Raw genomic sequence first — 19,160 nt, 5'->3', positions numbered from 1 at the left:
CTAGAAACAATACGTGCGACATGGGGCCCATTTCTTGAAGGGAACGAATCGATGATTCAGAATGGTGTGGATTTTGTGAGAAGTTGCGCTGTGCGGGAGTGTGACTGATGCGAGCCATCCAAGCTGATCCACGGAGCACAGGGTCTGCCTCCGTGATGTGTGGAGGCAGACTGGAGCAGGGGGCCGGGCTCAATGTAGCCACAGTGTGTGCCGCTTATGCATTACCTTCACCTTGAAGTCGCGAAGCTATGGGGACCAGTGGAGGGAGGCACTGCTATAACTTTCCAAAACTTTTCTCAGTCGAACCTTGAACCAGTTTTTTCTCAAATGAAATGGTTTGAAAGAGACAGAGGCAAGCGTATATACTTCTGAAATCATTGAATAACCCATAGCTTGTTAAATAACTCACTGCGCTTTATCTGGAATTTTTAAGGACTCCTGCCCAACATCTGTCTTTGGAAAGAGAAAAAGATGCTAATTAAAAGAGATCTAAAATTGTTTTAACTGACACTGAACTTTCTTCATCCTCGTGGTTAGAGGAGGGTTTTATCCAGTTGTAACAGCTGAGGAACGATTTCATTAAGTCCCAGTTCCTCTGCTTCTCATGATTGGAGTTAGCTCTCCAAAAGGATTAGGGTGATCCTTGGGTGTGTTTAAGGGACTTTAGGGGGCCCCAGGCAAGAGGGACCGGGGGGGTTGATACATGGAATCAAACCCCCAATCCACACCCCCTCACCCCAGCCCCAAGAAACACATGATGGCAAACCACATCATTCCAATTTTCAAACGATTCTTTTATCATGACAATGATGAAAAAGGTGCATACGATGCATACACACGAACAGTAGTGATGCAGTAAAGTTCAAGCGCAAACCTCACCACCACTTCAACCAAACCCTCTAAAATTACAAATCTTTTGGCAGAAAGCTGTGGCATGGGGCCCCGTCCGAGCGTTTCCGACCATTGTGCCGTTCTCAGTCTTCTGTAGGAAGCCAATCATAGACTTTAAGGGGGTTCGCGCAAAATTGTTGTTGCTGTGGACTAATGTAATCAGCCGTTCTCTGGGGGGGGCCCTCTCAGCTCAGGGGCTCCAGGCAATTGCCTGCTTTGTCTACCGTTTTGCAACGCCCATGGTTGTCCTCTTTCTTTTGTTGTTTAACTACAGATTACATCCATTTGAATCTTGCATTTTCCACCTCTGCTGTTCATCACAAAACATTTTGGGTTTGCCCTTCGCACCAACTGTAAGTATGGTGATTTAAACAAAACCAAAATCCTGGATTCAGAGTGAAAGTCGAGGGCTAGACTGACACTTGACAGAGTGAATTTGTCTTTTCAGACATCACTTCCTCTCACAGAAATGTGCAATCAGCAGGGGGCCGTCTTGACTTTGAGTTCATAAGGAAATACAGCGGAGCAACAAAGAGTCCTGTGGTGTATTTGATGACTCCTTCCCCACACATTAAAAGAAAACGTTTCAAATGTTAGAAATCATTAGCATGATCATAATAAAGGTGATTCATTCACGTTGTTGAAATGACGTGCAGTGCCTTGATTTTATTCAACAACAAAAAAAAGTAGCAGCGGGAGGAAATAATCAGAGAGATTGACACAGAATCCCTAATTCTACAGCTAAAATTAAGAACAGTGGAGAACGCTGTTGATGGTGAACCTGTCCAGTTGTTTGACAAATGTTGTGACAAAAACAAAAACTTGCCACGCTGCCCACTAAACTCCCGACGTCATCAGGACGTTGTTTTTGTAAATCTGGTCGGTCCCTCATAGACTTCATTTAGCCCTAAAATACTAATAGTTTTTTTGACATATGGAAAAGACGTCTTTTCAATATCTTCTCAACTAATTTTTTTGCCGGTTGGGTGATACCAATATTTTGAATTTCCGAAATGGGAGAGCTAAAAAGGCAAGAAGAAAATCAGGACAGAAATCATGAGCACCATGTCGTCCTGTGTTGTTCAGAGTCTCGTGGTCAGCCAACAGAAGTCCGACTATGCAGCAGCGTATATGCACTTGACTGGTTTGACGACACAAGGCTTTTTCTCTGCTCCCTCTTACAGCCCTGTTGAGAGAAAACAGCAAGCTTTGTGCTTGTATTTCATTCGCTGCTAGTCACTTGAGGGTCTCCAGTGTGACCTGTAAACAGGTTTGCCCACGGTGCACCGGTGTCGCCCTGTCTGCGACAGAGCCGAGCCAAGCGGCGGCCGTGTCACGCTCCGATAGCTCAATTTAAATGGAAATTGGATGAACTGCTTGGAAGTGATCCAGCCATCCAGAACAATTAACCCATATTACTGGCTGGCCTTGAAGGAGTAATTTGACTTTGAATGGGAATGGGGAGGAAAGCTGGAGGTATTTAAAACTACCGGACACAAAATAGCCTCGAGCTCGATAAAGATACTGTTTGCCGCTTTTGGTGCTTGAGATGTCAAACCCTGTTTCTAAATAACAGCAATCTGACGGTTTAAAGTGTAAAAAAAATTACCAAAAAGATAGTAAATGAAAGAAAATGTTATTTTTCACTTTACTGTGTCATTTGAGCAAAAATAAAACTGTGGTTTCTAGTACTGCTACACATCCTTGTCCACAGAGGACACTAATATGACGATGTACAACCAGTAATTCATGCCAAAAGGATGACGGTAGGGTTACTTTCTTAATCTCTTTGTAGTGTGATATATATATCCCAGAGAGGTTAGAGCTCATCATGTCCTAATCCATGTCCATGCCTTGTCCATGGTGACATATTTCAGAAATGTCAGATAATGGAACACGCTATGATCTCGACACCCAAATAACAAAAAAAACCCAATTTCATTCATCTCTATTTTATTGGTGTGACAGCAGATGACTGGGAGGCTAATGTCTCATACAACTGGCCTTACCAAACCTGAAGCAGCTGAAATCAGAAAGCTCTGTATGCAGGGGACTGAGGCGAGTTGGACTTTTGAGTCAGTCAGGTATAATGGGTGAAATTGTGTCTGCTGCACAGCTTATGAATTGCAGTGCTGGCAGTATTTATCTATGTCTCAGACAATCCTGGTCGGGGATGGGAACGGTGAAATGAGAATCAACAGCCTGCTTCTCCTCCCCTCAGCCGCCGTCAGGTCATTTCACCCCCCTAACCCTCCTCTCGAAGGCAACATGTGAGGAGAAACTGATAAATATAAAGCGTGTGGGGAGCCGCCTGCCTCTGCCCTCTGCATTCCGCCTTCATTTCTGGGGTCATTTTAACATATTTTGTCCAAACCTAAAGGGAACTCAACGAGGCTACCTCTCTCTCCTCATACAAATGTTATACGATGAAGTATTTATTCCTATTTTAAACCTCCTCCTGTCCACCATTACCACATTTAAGGCCATTAACTCTAATCCTTCATTGCATTACCACTCAAACTGTGCATATTTCATCTTCCAAATCAGAGGGGGGGTTTAACACTCCAGTGATGGCAGGCCTGCTTTGTAATAAGAGACGGCACACAAGCTATTTCTGGTCGCCCATTCGAGACAATTGCCCTTTGACTTTGCCGCTAACAGTCACACCTTGTTAGCACATCCCCAAAGAGTGGAATAGAGGCGACAGACGTGTGCATGAGGAGAAAGGGGTGGATGGAGAGAGGAGGACAGGAACACAGGGAAGTAACAATAACGCTCAATTTCAGGCTTCATTGTGATTCCGCTCTCATCTCGGTCCCAAGTGACAAGCGGCGAGCCACCCAGGATTCTAATCATTCCTGTTGTCAGATTGGTTCCCCAAGTGAGATCGAGTTGATTGCTTGAACAAATTTGCAAAGTAATGATGCAATTTTCTGCAGCAGGCCTTGGGAGGGTCTGGGCCGTCAGTATGGTGGGGGTCTGCGGAGAGACTTGCAAGGTACCAGGCAGGAAGTTGTTGTATTCTTAGCTAGACTTGTCTGCAAGTAAACTAATCTCACTGTAAATGATTACGCCTGGAAGAAAACTGTCTGATATCTGCATGATCTTGGGAAATATGCCTATTCACTTTATTGCTGAAAGGTAGAAGAGAAGATTGAAACCTGTTTGTTCTGTATGAAGTCAACAGACGGCTTTCTGAGCCTGGCAACAGGGGAACACATTAGCCTGGCTGCAGCTTACCTATGGTAGCCATTTTGACCAGTGCCATCTAGTTGTGTTTTGGAGGAACCAGACGAAGGAGTGGCGGGCGGATGTGAATGAGAGTTCGTCCACTGTGCACCCACCCACGCCTGCAACAATGCACCGATTCAACTGTAGCTTTTATTTATTTGTGGCAGATCTCCTGCCACTGATTCAGAAAATACCTCTATACTTGGAGGACTTTGTTATTGTTCTATTCTCAATAAACAAGGTATTACGTGTTATTTAATGAGATTTGGTGTCGTGCGTTCTTAAACACCTCGACAGAGCCAGAGCCAGAGCCGATATGTAGCAACATATTTGACAGGTAGGAGAGAATCAATCTTCTCATCTTTCTTTCAGCAAGAATTGCATTTCCCCTAAAATGTCAAACTATCGATTTAAAGCTTAAAAGATTTACACGAAACGGTTCATTACCGGCCCCTAGACATTGTGTCTGCAGCAGCCTCTGCATCACTTCAGCCTTGATCCTCACGTATAATGAGACATGTCATTTTCCACCAACTCCACTCAGTGAACATTGCTGCCTGATGAACCCCAATCATCACAAAGGGTGAATGTGAATTAGTTGCTGTCTGTCATCTCAAGTCTAATGGTTTCAGAGTCCAGTGACACGGTAGTGCTAAAAATATAAAGACCATTCATTTCCAGCACGCCATTTAAGATTCCTCACAGCTACTGCTCTATAATAGAATTTGACATATTTTAATTTGAGAAGAATTATTGAGAGGACCACGGTGTGCAAGAAAAGTATATTTGTCTTGAACAAAAGGACTGCGATCTGAGACCAAGCATCACACGTGGTCTGAGGCTTGGAGGCCCCGTGGCGGTCCGAGGCCCAGGGGCACTGGCATGATATAATATAAACGACATAAGAACAATAACTTTATATTTATTTCCATTTGGGGTAATATACTTCACCTCAAACACTTCATATGTTTAGTTTTAAATCCTCTTAAGTGGTGTATGACAGTTTCTTTAAAGATTAAGATATAAAAAATTGAAACAAACATATGATCAAATTATTCATTGTTTGGGATTCAACAACCCAATAATATAAAGAATAATGGAAACTAACTCTGTAATAACCGGCTACAGAATTAAAAGGGATATTTCCATATTAATGCATCACTTTCTTGCAATTGACTATATCTACACTGTGCTGGCACGGGTTTCACGGAAAAGATACGATAAATATTTCTTTCTCCACTGTAAAACATTAATATGAAGCACTTCCTGTGCATGGAATTTGAAATGAACCAGTCTTGAAACACAAGATGTGGTTTTTTTTTGGGGGGGGGGCACACGTTGGTTGAGGTTATGCTCCAGATTGACATTGTCATGCATCATCACATGCTATATGCTGCAGTGCAGCCGAGTCAGTAAAAGAAGTGCCTCGTGTTAGATTGCTCTGTGTGCTGAACTGTTACTGAACCGCCGCTGAGCTGCTGGAATCGCTGGAGGACCACTGGCGAAATGATTATCCCGACACCAGTGGGCTGCTGGCTGCTCCCACTGGCAAAGCAATCACTATGTTATTTGGGTGAGAATGAATTACTGAACATTTTCAGATTAGACTGCTTAATCCCCAAATGAATGGCTCCGAGCATTAATAGAAACTGTACCAACATTTGTGTCTCGCATCTGTATTGTCTGTCTTTCATTCTCTATCTGCTGCCATTCACTGTCCTTTTTTTTTAATGTATCTCACAATATAATGTATTTTTTTTAATACTGTGGAAGCAAGAATTGTTTCTTACGATTCTCCCTGAAGTGGAAGCATATAAAGTTTAACTCTCTCCTCCAGTTTTTCCTTTGTAGTTGATCCAACTCTGTGCCTTCACACATCTCCTGTGGCTGCGTTTGATTCGCCGTGGCCCTGACCAAAGCTCGGCACGCTGCGGTGTCCGCCCTGATTACCAAGAAGCAAAGATCTGAGCAGAACCCAGGAGTGGACCAAACAAAACAAAACAAAAGAGAAAGAGAGGGGAAAAAAAGAGCAGCAGAAATCATAGTGGGTAAGCGCTGTTGAAATAAAGGCGGCGGAAGATATGAGAATCCCTGTACGAAGACGTGTATTTTTGCAATATGAATCCGCCAGTAAAAGCTGTGCCCTACAGCGATTTCCATCATCTTCCTCAAACCTTCATATGAGGCTGGAGACGGAGCTTGCGCCGGCTCCCTTTGTCTTGCCTTGAGATTGGTGATTATATTGGAGAGGCCACGCGGAGGAGACCCAGAGTCCTCTCCTCCGCTCTGAGAAGGAAAGCAATGTTCCACAAGACTACACATTCATCACTCAAAATAAATCCCCATTAAACAAATGCCGAATGCATAATTAGTCTATAGTAATAATTATAGATGTGATTAGTTTCTTCATGGGCCGACCTATGTAAATTGTGATTGACACCCGGCAGATATGGAGTGCAAAAATTTAACATAGTCCTGCGACGACACTGTTTTTCTTTTTGCACGGATGTTGAATCGGACTGCATTAGTTTTAGCTTTGTGTCACTGGTGTAAAGATGCACTTTAATATGCGCTTTTCATCAAAAGATAAACAGGTGAACACTCACGCGCCATCCAGGTTGACTCCTGCGGCATAAACCTGAGCAGTTATTTGTAGATCACTGGAGGAGAAGAAGAAATATTTTTATCAAAAATACACCTGTTATGTGTTTTACACACACAATGCCACAGGTCACACTATGCCTGTGGACTTTGATATGTTTAATCTTCACAAACAGAAGCCAAACCGCCACCAAGCACCGGGGTCCCTGTCTACTTCTTCAAAAGGAAAGACAGAGTCTTGATCTGTCCGACTGTTCGGGTTTCCCGCTGGCATGACATTCCTAATATTCATGTGGAGGTGGTGGAGCCCATTATTACCAGTCTGTGGCGGGTTCCACTTGATGTGCACCTTTCATCTCCAGAGCCATCTCTTAGGGTAACAATAACCAGCCCTGCCCATCCTTTGAACTCACCAGGTGGGGCCAACAGCGCAGATATAAAGTGAACAGATGACTTTGGGGGAGGGGGAAAGGTTTTGCCATTTTTTTTGTTCACGCATTGTGTGGCTGGTCTGTCAATACATATGGTAAACCTGGTGTCAGCTAGTTTAATGCATATGCAAAAGAGCCAGACAGGTTGTGTGTGTGGCTTCTTTTACATTTTAATGGAAAAGCTGGGAATGACAGATAAAGCCGATGATAAAAAATGGCGACAACCAGAAACCAGAGGAGACATTTTCCAACCTGCCCTTTGGAAACCAATCTCTACAGAGCCACTTGGCTTCACCTGAACAACCTGAAGACAAAAAAAAAACCCTGCTGAGATATTAGAAGACCACAAGAGAAACAGTTATGATATGTCCACATTTATTGTGCAGTGACTTTTATATACATACATTTTTATACACCTAATTTACACAAACAGAAATAAATTAATCTGCTAATGTTCTTGAACTCATCTGGCCTTAGTGTCGCCACTGACTGGACACCGCAAACTTTGAAGGAGGAAAAGCACAATAATCCCAAGTGACACATGAGTGACAGGGCAGTAGTAGAGGAGTCAATGTAGTTTTCATTAGTGTTATATCTGACACACGTAAAGAAGCAGTTGCTAAGAGTTTGTGTTTGGTAACATATAAATGTTCAAAACATCAGAAGAAGGACTGAAGATGACGACCAGTCATCACAAAGCTCTGCTTCGCTTCAACAACTAGGTGACGAGGTCGGACAACAGAACAGACTCCGTGGCAGCTTTATATTTGGAAATCTCTGTCTCACCACACAATAAGTCATTTCCGATCTATACTTCTGAAACATGGATATACATGGACACACGTGTGGATATACTGTATATTTCAAAAGTACGAAACCCAGTGTAATTTTTAGTTAAACTTTTGAGGACACTTCTGATATCAGCTCGTTGCAAAATCAAAAAAATAATCAAAGACAAGTGGAAAAAAAGGTTCTAGAAAATGTAAAAAACAAACAAACAAAAACTATCGTCATCTATCCAGTTGTAAACTATAGGATGCTGACAGCAGGTGAGTCTAACAAATACAATAAAAACGACTCACTTGAGCATGATATATTGTTAATTTCATGTTAAGTTATTGTTTCATAGATTATGTTATTTATTCATTTTAAATACAAAATTGTATTTCTTGCCCATGTCTTTCCATTCCTTTTCTGCATTTTGTTGTAATTTAATTTGGGGATTAATTTCTTCTAAAATCTATTTTTAATTCATAAAAAGGTTTTTAATTTGTAGACTTATTTTTATTTCTATGTAGCGGAGGCAGTTAGCCTCAGGATGATTAATATCTAGCTACAAAGGTTTCAGACACATGGCCAAACAAAAGCCCTGCGGTGGTCAATATTTCCGAAAAAAATCTTACTGACTGCATCTTTAATATGACTATTACTATTGTACATACAGTATTGATCACTGACAGACATGGAGATAAATGTGTTCTTTATAAAAAAGTAAATCTAACAAGCCAATGTGAAAATCATCTCAACTGTTTACATTGTAGTGTCTGGAAACAAAAGACAACAGATTAAGTGGAGCGGCCGGGCGCCAACACACAACAACGTGTGGCTGAGGAGCAAAAATTAAAATGTGAGAAATTATCTCTAGGTTTATCATATACACAAACTGTGAATACAGACGTTAACCTGCTCTCATCTTTTCAGTCTGACGGAAGTGACAGGGAGTCTAACGTTCTACTGCTAGCTTATGATAAACACTGACACTGACTCGAGTGACATGCCTATGTAACACGAAACAACACATCGACGCCTGCCTCCTCTTCACGGTACGGAAAACACAGAAAGGATTTACAGGATACATTGATGGGTCTGATTCACTAAACTGCAGCGAGCAGCAAGAACTCTAAGCTATCGAAACATGCAGCTCGTGGTGAGTTTCTACAGTACTAGTTGAGAAGTTTGTCGGTGGTAAAAAGCTGAGTGAGAACCCGGAGTTTGTATTTCTTATTACTATTATTTCTATCACGAGATCATGATTTTCAAGATGGCTCTGCTGTTCCATTAGCCTCACACTCGATCGATTCAGACGCTCATTAAAAGTGAACAAGTAATCACACGGCAGCCACCGCATCACCACACCATACAGGAACATCTGATTATTGCACACTAGCACTGAACTTGCAAACGTTCATGCAGAAATGTATGAGGAACACACTACACTCAAATCAGTGGTTGCTCACTATGTGACAGATGACCATACAGCTCTTTGGAAGACTAAAATACATTGTTTTGGAGGGTGATGGACATTTACCTACATGGCACACAACTGAGACGCCTGCAGCGCTTTTATCACGGCCTAAGGTGCAGTGTTGTTTCAGAAAACCAGTATGGGAAAAACTCTACACCATCTGACAGCGACTGCATTACAGTGCCTTCTTTAGACAGTAGAAAAATGAGGAGTGTAAGAGATCATAATTGCACTGAGGAGGTGACGGGAACAAATTCTGTGAGAGAATCTAGCAACCTCTTTTACAAGCAAATTCTAGCTGATGTAAAATATATTACATCCATATCCAACATTCATAGCGTTGTTTCTGTTAAAACACAAAAATAGTTAAAACTCACAGAAAGAATCCCAGAAAAGAAAGGAAATGATACCGGGGATTCATCTATTTGGAGATGAGTGTTTAAGATCATTGTATAAACTAAAAGCCAAGAAGAGAAATAAATGCATTCTTTTTCCGTCACACATTTTCCCCCCAGAAACTACTTCACATACTAGACTACTGACTAGACGAGTGAAACGGCCTTAAAGCGAATGGATGACAGAAGACGGAGATGCTAGAGTGAGAGGGGGCTGAGGTGATGGACCCTGTGTGTAATGGACCTTGCATCATCTTCGCTCCGACTCAAGGGGATTGAGAGCCTGACCTGTAGCTCTTAAAGCTGCCCAGCAGACTCTGCACCCCTTTCTTGACACGTCGAGCCACAGAGTCGGCAGGAGGAGTGGGCAGGCAGGAGGCAAGGCCGGGCGGACGTGCGTCCAAACATTTCTGGTAGCGAAGCTATAAAGAGAAAACCACACACAAGATAAATACAGACGCTAGACCAAACACTGGAGGGTGCATGTAAACAACCGTGATTCACATTTGTCCCAAGCAGAGCTTTTGTCTTGACAGAAGTAAAACACAAACAACAATGCATTTCTCAAATTTCGTCCAGATATCATCTCTCCGTCTTTAGGGTTTTCATCTCATGTGTTTGTTTACATCTCACCATGCAGGCAGCCTGTACAGCCTCGCTCAGACTGGCGGCGTTGGGCTCGCACCAAAACATGTGACAGGTAAAATCTTGCGGACCCTCTGCCATGATGAAAGCGAAGGTGTGGACATCCTTCCCAACTCCCATGAAAGACAGGAAACGCACCCGGCACTCTGATAGCACTTCCTCATTCTGGATAAATGACATAGTAAAATGACTTACAACCCCTGTGTTCTCTACCGAACTGTTAACAATATTTTAGGTAACAAAGCATTTTTAGTTAAATTAATTGTGTACTACAATAAATTTAAGAAAATAAATGAATAATTGGAGAAGTTTAAAGATGGCAAGTCAAAGCTGAGTGAAAGGAAGTAAAATAAAGAGTCAATGGTGAAAGCGATAAGTAAAGATTTTACACTTTTAACATTTTAGCTCCTAAAAAATCATCATGCGACGCTCCTTCAGTCCATGTCATGTTGAGTTTGAGGTCCGCTACCTCAGTATTTACCACTGATTATCTAGACTGTGGCGGCCCAACATAGCCTAATTTGTCCCTTCACATTTTCATAATGATCTCAACATTTTTAAAGCTTCTCACTATAACGTTTTGAGTTGTTGCTTTGTTGTATAGTTTCTGTGGATCTCTCTCTCCCTGTGGGAAACACTGTACCTGTCGAGAAAGTATAGTGAGGGTGGCTGGTGCAACATTCACGGAGACAGGAATCCAATCATTTTTATCTTTTCCATTCGCTGCTGCCTCTAGCACATCGTTGACTATATCCATACCTGAGAACACACACACACACACACACACACACACACACACACACACACACACACACACAAAACATTGTTAACATTAGCAACACAAAGCAGCTCAAGTATCAACATTAACCATTACATATTTAAAAGTGTTTTCTTACCAACTGGCTTGGCCACAGTCTCACAACCAAGGTAATAAACATTGAAGCGCTGGAAGAGTTCATTTTTTGGAGCAGGAAACTCTGAGGAAAGGAGGAAGCATTAAGTGATCCGTGTTCACACTTCAAATGTTGATGACACTGAAAGCGTAGATGCTTTACCTTCGATAGGGATGACCACAGGTTTATCTGGGTCAGAGTTGAGTCTGCTCACACCAGGCCTGGTTGCCCTTCTCTCCAGCATTATCTACAGTTCAATTAAGGGGCGAAAGTAAGTGAAGTTCAAGTAAAAATATCCATGGCAGATTATGAGTGAAGACACTGTATTGAATTCCTAATGAAACAAAATGAAATCCAGTGGTGACTGACCTTTGAACACATCTCATGTAAGCTGGTGGCAATGTTCTTGGCAGGTGAGTCACAGCGAAAAACATGACACTTCAGGACTTGGGTCAAGTTGTCCCGAGCCACATAAGCAAAATCCCTGCAGGGGAAATCAGATGGAAAAGGTCACATCCACATATTGAATTATTAATACATCATAAATGTGTGAGCCACTTCCAAAAAATGTGCACATAAACCATATACACACACAAACAATGTCACAACAAAATTATTTGACAAAACAGGCAGAAGTCATTGAAGGGTACCTTTCCCTGTGCATGATGGAAAATGCAGCATGAAAGAAAAGACATGATTGTTAGAACACAGTTAAAGCAGGAAAGAGGCAAAAAAAAAGACAAATCAGTAGTGCTCATAACTATCCAGCAGAGGGAGGCAGCGTACAATAAAAACAGTAGACAACCGTGCCGCATGCTCGCCATGAAAGACACGGTAAGGAATGTCACCCACTGAGTCATAACTACAGGACGCTGTACATTATCTTAAATGGGAAAAACGTATAAACGCTTCGGCAAGATAACAGCATTACATTTTTATTTAAAACAATGACAATAGTCTGTCTGTTCTCACAAAGTCAGGGAGGATATCACACAAACCTTGACTGAACATAAAATTTGATTTCACTTGAAGGTAAAAATTTACCATAATGCAACAATTAAAAGAAACATCTGACAGTTCAGTTAATTGTAAACAAATGTTAGAGAGAGGTCAAGAAGTACTACCATAAATGGAACAAGTTTCCCATGTGGATCTTACATTTTCATTTTGGCCCTATAGTGAATATAATGGATACTGACCTGCCATTGTCTCTGCCTACACCCCAAACACGGATGCTGCCGATCGACTGAGCGTGAAGCAGAGTCTGGCCCAGTGGGTCGATCAAGTTCATGGTGTCATTCTCCAGGACCATCAACATGTCCTTACCCTGTCACAACACACAAATCCTTAATATGAGCAGCTGAAATTAACAACATTTCAATCATCAGTAGTCTGTGATCTGTGGGCTGTTATTAAATGAAGATATCTATGCAGTAGGGGTGCAACAATACACCTATTTGTATTGAACCGTTTGGTATGAAGCTTTCAGTTCGGCACAACTTACAACTAGTTGTAACCCTATTACATTTAGAAATATATAATAAATAAGGCTTAGATTGTGTGAAAAATAATGCTCTCATAGCCACTGTGCTTAACAAGGTAGCCCACACTATGTGACAGGCAGCGTGCTGTCTGCTACTCCCCTCCCCACAGCAAAACATTGCTCTCCAGTAAGGCACGCTACGCTAAGTTAGCTTGCTGCAATATGGCTAGTAATGCATTTAAAATAACGGTATGTGGCATCTGTTACACGTAAGGTTACATCAGCGGGATTACTTCAGACATGTCAACTCATTTACGCCGACATCCCCCCAGCGTGTGAATAGGTGGAACTAGATGGAAACACGGAGCAACACACAGGTTACAATCTATCCCTGCAGCGTTTAGGCAGCCGTTCAACTGATTCAAACAGGGACGAAAAAATAACCGCGGCGATTGGTGTATTTATAGCTGCGGATTCCTGCTTTTTTATAACAAAACAGAAGCCCAAACAGAGAGAGAGAACCGTCCGAAGCACCCGCTGTTGCTCTGACTGCAGACGGCTGGTCGTCAAGGGCCACACAAAGCTACCTGACTGTAACGTCACATTACCTCACCACACAGTGTTACTTGGCTGTGCCTGGAACGCCTGTCACTAGTGAGAGGGTATTTTCCACTGCATGTGACATTGTCATATCAATCAGATTTGTGCTGTGTACAGAAAATGTGGACATTCTCATGTTTCTTCTGAGGACACGTGAAAATTGAGAAAAAAATACAGTGAGTTCCATAAAAAAACTGATGTTTCTTTTACAACTACTTTTACATTTTTTGTGAACGGTTACACCCCTACTATGCAGGCATCAGCATACAGTTTAACTTTTATTATTTGAACTCGAATTTAGCCGTGGAAACAGCTTGAAAACACTAGAAGGCAGTCTTATGAGTTATAATTATAAGTGTGACCTTAAGTGAATATACTTTTAAATGTACCGACATTAAAGCAGACTGAGCAAGACTTGTCAATACAATCCCCTCACCTCTCCCCAGATACCGGCCGTGTCATGAAGGTTGTGTTTGTGGTAGGAGAGCTGCCTGATGCAGTTGTTGACAGCAACACTACTCTTGCCAGGTGCCATGTCCTCCTCAGACATCTCTACCCAGCCCAGTGAACGCACCGCGAAACACTGAAGGTGCAAATATGCAAGACATTAGTACAAACAGGACAGCACAGGGAAAGTAAAGAACAATGGAGTTATAAAAAAACAGTTCAACATTTGAGGTGTGTTGGCTCCCTGAGTTTACACTATTATTATTATCTTAATAAATATTTATCTTAAAGGATAACGAATAACTGGGCTATACTGCTCAGTCTCCCCAGAAACTAAATACCACCTGCATTATATATGTCCAACTAAGATAAAATATTCATTCCAAAAGTCAAAAGCAACCAAACTAGCATTTTTATATACACTTCTGATCAGAGCAAGCTAATTAGTTAAATTATACTTTCTATTGAGATTTCCCTACTTTTCATTTGAGCCAGTCTTATCATTCTGGAGCAGTGCTACCCACTGAAATCCAACTACAGATCTGAGGTCAGTTTTGTGGTTGAGCTCATCAGCATAAGTAAAATTAAACTAAATATGATTTTGAGACACTTATTACTTTCAACATCACACTGATTTACCTTAGTTTCTATATCTGTGGAGAGTGGAGCGATCTTCTCATCTTCCTCAGACTGGGAGCAATTGTAGCTATAACAACAAAAGAAAAAAAGAAGGAGAATATGAAAAGGGCAATATGCTAAACCACCTACTCACAAATAAAACTACTTTAACTGTGCATACTTGAGATTGATGGATGCATAGCGTAGAGTTGCCCCTTCAAACTCCTTCAGACTTTGATCAGATGCAACTTCTCCCTCCTCCTGAAGTCACCGGTGAGAAAAAGAATCAGTGAAACGTTCAACTCTGCTCAACTCATTCCAGCTATAAGATGTAAACTTGACAGGCCAACGGAGTTAATACAAAGAACAGACATGTCTACTTTTGTTAAAGCTGAAACATAGAAACACTATTTGTACCAATACTGAATGTTATTTCTCTGAGGTTAATCAAACTTTTACCAAAACGTACCCTCCACAATTCTCCTTCACCAGCTCCTTCGTCTGTGCTGGAAAGTTGAGCCCAGGACTCCTGGAAAATGTACCAAAAGCTATTATTACCTCGAGCTTCACATATACGTGTCTCTCGCCAAGTAAAAGGAGTGTTAGATCTCACCTCCGGCTCCTCACACGGAGTGGTCTCCAGCGACATAGTGGACGACATCATGGAGTCACCAACTTTACCCAGGGGGGATGGAGGCTCCCACTGGGTGGTGCCTGTAGGGATGTGCCAGTAGTATGTGCCTGATGTATCTCGCACTCTCATCCAACCTGAAGGTAGATCTGTGTCCGTCTCAAAGGCACTGGAATCCCAAAAGGACTCTGAAAGGCAGGGAGCAAAGGAAATGCACAGGAAAGGGAAAGTGTTTAATGTGTGGTTAAAACGCTTGCTTGTTCAAGCAACAGGTGACAAAAGTGGTGCAATGGTATCATCAACCGACATGTTTCACCTGACACACCAAGTCAACACTACACAAAATGGCAAGGAAATTGTCCCCAATTCGTAGTGTTCGTTTTGAATTTCTATCCTCACCAGTAGGTGACTCTTGTTAACATTAAACGTTGAGAGCCAAGATTAAAATGTTCTGTTTATATTTGTCTGTGATGCATTGAAAATAGCAATACAGCATTTCTATAACAAGGGGTTTATTTTTTTCCTTGTGCAAATGGCAGCATAAAATATTGAACACAAGGATTCACACGTCATCACACACCTGCAGTGCAGCTGTGAACGGAATAAGACAGAATAAAACAGACAAACAGGCCTACACGGTGACGGTCCACCTTTCTAGATTATTACTGGGCACGGGTGTCGAAATGTCCATAAAGTATTAACCATACTCTACAGGCAGGCAGAACTCAGCATAACCCTCTCTTGTCACTCTGGTGTGCATGAATGCGTGCACATGTTCAGTGGGCAATCACAATAATCAATCCTGTTCAGAAATTGCAACATGTCCACATGCTGTGGTTAATCTTGATGGCTTAATTAATAGACTAGAACCACCACTACATTTTACTGACACAAACATTTCAGTTAAATGGCAATCAACCCTTTCTGCAGCTTTTGGTCTTTTCTCTCCCAAATCACATTGTATTTAATTTCCCCGTTGTAGGACGAATAAAGGAATATCTTTAGTGTGTCTCAACCACTGTAGATAATTGCACAAAAGCTTTGTTGGACAATCACAGCAAAGTGTAGGTTTTCCTGAGGTGTTAGTGATATTTACATTTACACTGTCTGCCTTAAATTGTTTAAAATACACTGAAGATATGTGCATGCATGGTTAATGTATAGGATTTGTTTATCTATTTATGGTTGTTGACTTGAAAAGTGGCTAAATGTTAGCGAATTCATGATTTCCGGTCTGCTTAAAGGTGCGCACCATTGTTGACTCGTTTTGTTTGTAGCTTGATCTCTCCTTCACTTCTAGTGAAACTAGCATGCTAACTAGCTAGCCTGCCCTGCCATTTTTTTCACTTTCTGATTTCGAGTCACTGTAGCGTCCAGTCTGCCCTAAAGATAAGGCGTTGCTCAGAGGGCATATTATAATCACATGTATTGTAAACACAATGAAGGCCGAGGATCTTGGCAAGCAATTACCACCGCCACCCGCTCCCGGGCAGAGAAACCTAACTATCATTAGCACCTATAGGAAGAACCAAAGGGATAAAATCCAAGCATCTGTATCACACCGTATTGCATATCATCATATTCTTGCATTGCATCATATGTTGAATTGTGTTGAATCAAACCATGTGGAATTAGACTGCATGGCAACAGGGGTGAATCGTATCATATCGCATTAGTAATAGGTTCTAATAGTAATTGTATCTTTAGGTATCAGATCAGATCAAGAAGTGTATTTCATCAGCTGATTGTGATGCGTATCCCTATCAGCAAATGTGTTATAATACACTTACTATATTCTTACTTAGAATCTGTTTATAAAGCAGACTCCACATATAGGTGCTTCACATTGAGTTCTTCTTCTTATGCATAACAGGGGGACTTGGAAGCTAACTGCTGCCTTTTAATCCAATCTGGAATTTATCTGCTCAGTGGTCAATATGTGATTCCTGTCTTTTGATGTTGTTATTTAGAAAGCACTCCTTCTCCATCTGTAAGATATGGAGGAGATGGCTGTGCAAGCTGTGCCACCCAACTGCTTTTACAGTCACATGCAATTTTGTACTGCACCATTAATGTGAGGCCTGAACATCAGCCCTGTGTAGTGTTTACCTCGGTTGCCATTCGGAGAGCTGTCAGCCGTGTTATCCTGAGACAGCGCAGGCCAGCTGGACTCTTCGTCACTTGGTGTCCCGTTCATGTTGGAGAAGAGGAGGCAGGCATTTCTTCCCACAACACCGCCCTCTCTCTGAGACTCCACGTTACTCTGTTCTTCTGCCACTTTCTCTCCTCTGGTGTCGCCTGATGTCTCCTCGTCTTCCTCCAACTTGTTGCCCTTCTCTTTGCCATCCTCTCCTCTCTCCTTCTCTTCGGTGGACTCCAGAGTGTCGATGAGGAGCGGCTCATTAAGGATGTTCTTGGACTCCTCCTGACTGAGACCAGGTGTCATGGTTACTTTTGGGGACTTTGTCTGCTCCTCATTTCCATGTTGTTCTTCCTGAGTGGTGTTCTGATGAGGGAAATCTTCCTTGTTACCATTCTGGCTTATATTGCAGTTGTGGTCCTGGTCCTGGTGGTTCTCGGCTACTTTCCGCAGCTGGTTCCGGCCTTCCTTCACCCATTTGGCATTATTGCCGGTGGACTCCGGCTCGCACCAGTGGCTGCTGTCGTTCAGCTTGTTCTTTAGCTCATCGTCTTGCTTTTGTTTATTCACGGCATATGGCATATCTTCATCGTCATGGCCACCCATGGTAGCTTTCCATGAAACCGCTCTGATGAAGGAAGAGGTTGAGATTCATTAGCAATTCTGTTAGCATGCAAGCTAGCACATGCAAAATAGAGATTCGGTGGAGGGTCTTTCACCGGGGTTTGTGAGAGTGTACAGTCGTCGCTGGTTATGGATTATATAAGAAGGGACAAACAATAAGAAACAATCACTAACAGATGCCAAAATATAAGTTAAATTGACCGTAGAGCAAACGACACGAGTGCAACCTGGAGACTGAAGTCTGTTTATCATTCGTCTATTCCGGGTTATCCATTGGCTCAGTCACGTTGGCCTTTGGATTTTTTCCCTACGAATATGAAACGCACTTCAGCAGCTTCACTTTCCATTTGCCATCACGACATTTTTGTCTTGAGCTAAATGTCGAGACAAACGCGAGCTCAGCGTGTCGCTTTAGATTAAATAAGGTGGCTGTTAACCAACATACATCTCCACAGGCAGACTATAAGCTAAAAACGCAGTGATATTTCTCAGATGCCACCGCCGCAGCTGGAAATAACGGGCACCGTCCGCCATCACCACCGTCGTCATTTTGGCTAGGCTAACGCTAGCTCCAAACGGGCGCATCGTAAACGAGTGCGGTGACTGTGATTTATCAGAGTCACGCTTAGGAAATGTTCACTCACCAGCTCCGCAAAACCGCCGTTGTCGAAATGTGCGCGACTGTGCGAGCTAACTACATATTTCCATGAACCGTGAGGGCTGTGCTCGTCTGTAGGTGGTGTGTTCTGTCAGTGGGCTCGGCTGGTGATGGAGGGCGAGCCTGCGTCACGCATCGACGTCACGCATCGACGTCACGGCCGGAGCCCGCCGCTGCCACTCAGGCAGAGAGCAGGAGGCCAACTTGGTGAAATAATGAACACAACGCAATCCACTTGTTTACAGCTGGAGGGCATCTCGATCTGCTGCTACACTCGTTCACCTTCTCACGACTGACGACTTCAGTCGACATGCGTGGAACTGCCAGACTTCCGGGAGAGGAGAGACATCTTCCAACCATCCACTTCACACAGGCTCACATAGAAGATTTTTAAAATGTATAATGATGTATGAAGCATTGTTGACTTATTTATGAACATTGAATAAGGCCATTAGTTCCCATTCACAAAGCTTTTGTGAAGTGTGGCCATCAGAAAGCGGTGCCAAGTGTTCTTCAAAAAGTGGAACTGATTGTAATTAGCAATTTTCAAAGGAAAAATTAAATAAATGCTGCCACAGTTAGTTCTTGGAATTCTTTCAGTGATAGAGTATCTTAAATTCATAGTAT

General features: G+C 42.4%; 1 protein-coding gene across 2 annotated transcripts; it reads right to left on the bottom strand.

The window, feature by feature from the left end:
- Window positions 1-7,512: 7,512 nt before the first annotated feature.
- apbb1 (amyloid beta (A4) precursor protein-binding, family B, member 1 (Fe65)) lies at window positions 7,513-18,784 on the bottom strand. 2 transcript variants are annotated; one of them, XM_035622929.2, is made up of 15 exons: window positions 18,520-18,784; window positions 17,221-17,879; window positions 15,094-15,299; window positions 14,950-15,009; window positions 14,662-14,741; window positions 14,502-14,568; window positions 13,852-13,998; window positions 12,532-12,659; window positions 11,983-11,988; window positions 11,702-11,816; window positions 11,495-11,579; window positions 11,336-11,416; window positions 11,083-11,198; window positions 10,428-10,604; window positions 7,513-10,216 (listed from the first exon to the last, which is right to left on the bottom strand). In XM_035622929.2, the coding sequence occupies exons 2-15, from the start codon at window positions 17,855-17,857 to the stop codon at window positions 10,061-10,063; spliced, it is 2,061 nt and encodes a 686-aa protein (XP_035478822.1). In that variant the 5' UTR covers window positions 17,858-17,879; window positions 18,520-18,784; the 3' UTR covers window positions 7,513-10,060. The 2 variants fall into 2 exon arrangements, with proteins under 2 accessions (XP_035478822.1, XP_035478823.1); XM_035622930.2 differs by lacking the exon at window positions 11,983-11,988 and having other exon boundaries at window positions 18,520-18,782.
- Window positions 18,785-19,160: the final 376 nt, after the last annotated feature.

This window comes from Scophthalmus maximus, chromosome 11 (genome assembly GCF_022379125.1).
Source record: "Scophthalmus maximus strain ysfricsl-2021 chromosome 11, ASM2237912v1, whole genome shotgun sequence".
NCBI lineage: Eukaryota > Metazoa > Chordata > Actinopteri > Pleuronectiformes > Scophthalmidae > Scophthalmus > Scophthalmus maximus.
Note: the sequence above shows the minus strand (reverse complement) of the source record. Positions and strands in the feature narration are given on the sequence as shown.